This window comes from Triticum aestivum, chromosome 7B, assembly GCF_018294505.1.
Source record: "Triticum aestivum cultivar Chinese Spring chromosome 7B, IWGSC CS RefSeq v2.1, whole genome shotgun sequence".
Lineage (NCBI taxonomy): Eukaryota > Viridiplantae > Streptophyta > Magnoliopsida > Poales > Poaceae > Triticum > Triticum aestivum.
Window position 1 is genome coordinate 656,506,085 of NC_057813.1, and position 5,332 is coordinate 656,511,416.

At 49.9% G+C, this 5,332-nt stretch overlaps 1 protein-coding gene across 1 annotated transcript; it reads right to left on the reverse strand.

The window, feature by feature from the left end:
* Positions 1-1,628: 1,628 nt before the first annotated feature.
* Positions 1,629-2,354, reverse strand: LOC123160261 (cortical cell-delineating protein-like). The gene has a single exon (XM_044578064.1). The coding sequence runs from the start codon at positions 2,306-2,308 to the stop codon at positions 1,910-1,912; it is 399 nt and encodes a 132-aa protein (XP_044433999.1). The 5' UTR covers positions 2,309-2,354; the 3' UTR covers positions 1,629-1,909.
* Between the last annotated feature and the right edge of the window lie 2,978 nt (positions 2,355-5,332).

Below are 5,332 nucleotides of genomic sequence, written 5' to 3' on the forward strand. Positions count from 1 at the left end.
TTGGTTGCAAAAATTGGGAAGCAGTTTGCAAGATGTATGATTTTGATGAGGGTACGCTTGTCACCATGGATCATGATGATCCTACAATCGAGCAAGACAATATGGACATTTAGGTCCTTGTGGATACACCTCCAATTCTTCCCCCCATGTGAGCTTAACATAGTTATTAAGTAATTTATATTGTTTATTTCAAAATAGTTGACAACTTATTTTCATTGACAGCTTATTTTCATTCTTCAAAGAATGTGCGGAAGATGGTAGACAAAACCCACTACACCGATGACTCCGAATTACCTTATAAGGAGAAAAATCATCTGATCACATTTTGTACTGGTATTGAGAATTACAATGTCTACAATCGAACTCTTCAACATTATGGTCAATACGTTCCACTAGTGCACGTGTTGAACTACGGTAACTACCATGGAGATACCCTGGTAAGATTTTTTACTATTATGACATCCGTGCATATTTTTGCATACTTCTAAAACTAGTACATCATTGCTAACTATGAAGTTATTACTATGTTTTTCAACAGATAATCCCGAATGATTGTGTGCCTCATTTGATGTATACGCACGGCCGCCTTGATGTTTTGAACATACAACCAGGTCGTCCTACGAATCTCAACTGTCCATACCGAATTTCTAAAAGAAGTGGAGACATGACAATCAAAGAATGGAAAAAATGTATGGACAGTCGCAAGGAGCTTCTTGGAAGCAAAAGGAAGCGAAGCGCAAGAATTGGAGACAGGATGATCTCCATTCTTCATAATGGAGAGTCAGGGTCTATTATTTTATGCTATTTTATCTTAATTAAGTGTGTTTAGGTCTACCTGATACTGATGATGTGCTAAGAACAATTATGTAGGATTGGGTTTGATGACCATGAGTATGATGATCATATGACTTGTTATTAATAACGAGTAGAAGTTGCATAATGATGCATGATTAGTAGGACTTGTTATTATATATGATGATGTATGATGCGAGCATGAAGAGTTATTTTATATCAGCGGGTGAAATGAACATAGCAGTAGCGTTGGTAAACCAAGTACGAAGATAAGAGAGGACACTTCTCTCTATTAGCTAGCTAATAACAACCTAAATTAACCCCCAAAACCCCTAAACCAACAATTTAAAAAAAAAAACCCTCAGCTACAGCCAGCTTCTGACGCGTGGATGCCTTTTGGTCCCGGTTTATGTCACCAACCGGGACCAAAGGCCCCCTGCCTGGGCTGCCCGCAGCGGCCACGTGGATGCCCATCTGTCCCGGTTAGTGTAAGAATCGGGACTAAAGGGGGGAGGCATTAGTAACGACCTATTAGTCCCAGTTCAAGAACCGGGACTAAAGACCCCTACGAATCGGGACAAATGCCCTGTTTTCTATTAATGTCAATGTAACTTCTACTTTTATCAAAGATTTCGGTTGTTCCTGTTTTTTCATCTTATATAATCTGATTACAGATAATTTTAGGCAAAAAATAAAGAAAGAAGATTTAGCTAATGCATTCGAAAAGATATGGATTTGATCATGATTGATGCAACCATGCGTGCATGTACGATAAATATGCATTTCGAGGTTGGCATATCACGGGTCAAATTAACCCTTTTCTTTTGCGGGTGAAGTTAACACAATTTGGACAAACCTTTTATTCCTCATACACATACAATCCTTTTACAAATACATGCATCATGCATTTAGATACCATAACGAGATACACTGATCATGTGATCAATCACAAACTTATCAAGCATGCATGCACGAGCGAGGGAGCCCATTCAAACACCTAACATATAGTACCGGAACTGGAACATAGAAAATATACGTATGGTGCGTACGTATGAAATGCAAACTAGTTACGAATAAAAAAATGCATGTATAATATTCATCGATGGTGTTGGATGGATCAGATGGGGCAGGTGAAGTCGGAGGGGCACTTCTTGCCGCACTGGTTGAGGAGGAGGGTCAGGTCGATGGGCACGTTGAGCTTGATGCCGAGAATGTTGGCCCTGATGGCGGTGCAGAGGCACACGGCAGCGTCGAGGTCGGCGAGCCCGCCCAGAAGCGGGCAGCACTCCTCGTTCGCTGGCACGCCGATCTTGAGCTTCAGCAGGTTCAGCACGTTGGCGCACACGCCCAGCTTCAGCGTGTTGATCGAGCAGCTGCCCCCGCCGGTCGACGGCACGGGCGGTGGGAGGATGGACGGGGTAGGGACGACTGGTGGGCAGTAGGGTCCGCAGCCCTGGGCGGCCGCAAGGAGGACCAGGTTCAGGGCGAGGAAGAGGGCGAGCTTGGAGGGCGCCATTGCTACTGATCGATCTTACTGGTCTGTGGCTATGGCTAAGCTTGGCTTTGCTAGCTTGGGATGGTTTGCTTGGGTCGTCTGAGGTCGTATTTATAGGCCGGTCGTAGCGTGCAAGTGCAGCAAGTGCATGCATGTCATTATCAGTCGAGCTAATTAGTTTTGACTCTTGCCGTAGTAATTTGCAAAATTTACGTGCAACCATTATTGTACTGGCATGTTACGTGTGTAACATCCATCATTGGAGCTTAATCTGTTCGCTAATGAACAAAAACCTGAGAGCTGGGCCATGAGGCTTTCCTTTAGTTTCCAAGAAGAGTACTCTTATATGCATGTTGTCTGCTCTGGGCATATATATATTTGATGGCTTTACAAGTGTAGCCATAATAACCTGGAGCATATATGGCATCAGACAAAGGATTATATCTGGCATGACAGCACTACGAGCTGGCTTAACCATGATCATCAGGGTCACGGGAGACACATATAGGAGTTGTATGGTTTTGATTCCATGTGTCTATTATATCTTACGTACTCTGGTTTGTCATACTGGCTCGTTGGCACGGATGGACACGATACGTTCAGCTTGCTGTAATCTATCTATCTATCTATCTATCTATCTATATATCTATCTATCTATCTATCTATATCTATCTATCTATATATACCTATACTAATTCTAGACTCTTAAGAAATTCTCATGTTAATTAGAAATTAGGAGCCATTAATCTGATGGGTCCAAATTATTACGGTCTAAATCAATCCTAGAAATCGATGAATGAATACTTTTTTTACTAGGCTCCGGATTGATCCATAAAACGTTGCATGTAATGCTAAAGATCCGTGTTGTACCATTTAAAAAAAGGTATGTGCTATATGGGCAAGAAGTCCAATATAGTTTTTTAAAAAGGCAAGTCCATTCTGGTCACGTAGCTAGGCAAAATACAATTTCCAATTCCTGCCTTGCCGTAACTAGCTTGATTGGATATGGTAAACAAATAGAACTCCTAATATCTCGCCCTCTCCCGAGGATTCTCTGCCGCTCCACGCCAGCAAGGCTGATGTCTTCTGCTTCACGCTATTTTTTCTCATAAGACCGCCGTTCGTAAAGAGAAATGGTGGATCATCTAAAGAAAAAGCCCTAGCAAGTCAGCCGAGGCCTAGCGAGCTTGCTGAGGCCTAGCGAGCTTGCCGGCTTTGTCGTCCTCATGCCGCCATCATGCGTGTCAATGGGCGCCATCTATTGTGGCTTCTAGTCCAAGTCATCACAAATCAATCTATTCAAAGGGCGATGAGGGCGGGGGCGGGGGCGACAAGAGCGGCGACCACGGGCGCGCCGACATCATCGGCCGGGGATCGAAGGTGGGTCGGCAACCGGTTCTGGGCTTTGGCAGACTCCGATGAGGATGATGTGGACGAGGATGGGGATGGGAGCCCGGCGGCCTCCCTGTCGCCGCCGACCCCATCTGATCTGATCTGCGAGTTTTTCCATTCCGGCTACGACGAAGATGAAGTGGCAAGGACGGTCAACAAAGTCTTGCCCCCCGACGATCCGACTAGATTTGGACTTCATGCGGGAGAGAAGGAGATGATACTTCGCGTCGTTCATCGGAGAACGGCGGCGACGACGATCAGGCCATGGAAGGGCCCCCTGCCTAAGGTAAGTCTCCCAAACTTATCGCTCTTCGATATGATTCGTCCGGATTCGTGGATTACTGTTACGAGAAGGAAGAAAGCGCGCCGGGCAGTGCCTCGATCGGCATGGTGGTGACCGCGGCTGCCACGCCGGCGAACCCGGCGATCCAGATCGCGGCGGCTCGTCGGGCGCGTTTGAATTCGCTCCTGGGCTGCAGTGGGCCGGTTATGTCTGAAACTTCACTGAAATTTGTTGGGCTGGGGACGGCTGGGTATGAGGCCCAGGCCAGTCCGGTTTCTATCGATATTGAACGTGTCGTCGCATGCAATAGGTCGATCGATCTATCGACTTCGCGTTCGTCCTCGCTGCACGCTAGTGTTCATCGGCGAGGGAAGCCTGGCTTCCATTCTTGTGGTCTTGGCTGCGCTAAGCGAATTCCTCCCCTTGGGGCCATGACTGGCCGAGGGGCTGGTGTGCCGCCGGGGAAGAAGCCCGTTGTCTCGGCCGGGGCTGGCCGCGCCGGGGGTGCGCCGCCGCCGGCTTCTGGCAATGGTCGTGGAGCAGCGCCGCTGCTGGCTTCTGGCACTGGTCGTGGAGTAGCGGTACTGCCCTAGACCTCCGGTGGTCATTGGGACTGCGCAAACGGTTGCGGGGCGAGGAGGTGGTCACCCCGGGGCTTGGCCGCCGGCACAGGGCCCGGCGGCGGTGCCTGCTGTGGGTCGGGGTGGGACGGCTCATGGTCCTTGGCCGCCGGCGCAAGGCCCGGCTGTGGTTGCCGCTGCGGGGTGGGGTGGTGCGCATGGTCCGAGGCCGCCTCAGCCTAGGAACCAGGTCGTGACGACCGGTCATCAGCCGCGGTCATCAGCGGTACTGCCTTAGACCTCCGGTGGTCATCGGGACTGCGCAAACGGTTGCGGGGCGAGGAGGTGGTCACCCCGGGGCTCGGTCGCCGGCACAGGGCCCGGCGGCGGTGCCTGCTGTGGGTCGAGGTGGGACGGCTCATGGTCCTTGGCCGCCGGCGCAAGGCCCGGCTATGGTTGCCGCTGCGGGGCGGGGTGGTGTGCATGGTCCGAGGCCGCCTCAGCCTGGGAACCAGGTCGTGACGCCCAGTCATTAGCCTCGGGCGGCTCCGCCGCCTCACTACGTCGCGAGGCCATCACAGAAACGGTCTGGGCCGATGCAGACGCATGCACCGCCGCCTCAAAACATGGGTGCTGGAGGTGCTTCTGGACCGCCCCAAGGACAATGGGGTGACGATGGTTTCAATGCGTATGGTGATGGCCAACACCGTGGTTCGTCGTCGATGGGTGGTGGCCACGGATATGCTTGGCAGAGTGATGGTACAGCGGAGAGACCTTTTCTCGGTCCTCCGGGTGGTTTTGTTGAGGGGG

Excerpts from the sequence above, each read along its gene's own strand:
- LOC123160261 (XM_044578064.1), bottom strand. The coding sequence starts at position 2,308 with ATGGCGCCCTCCAAGCTCGCCCTCTTCCTCGCCCTGAACCTGGTCCTC.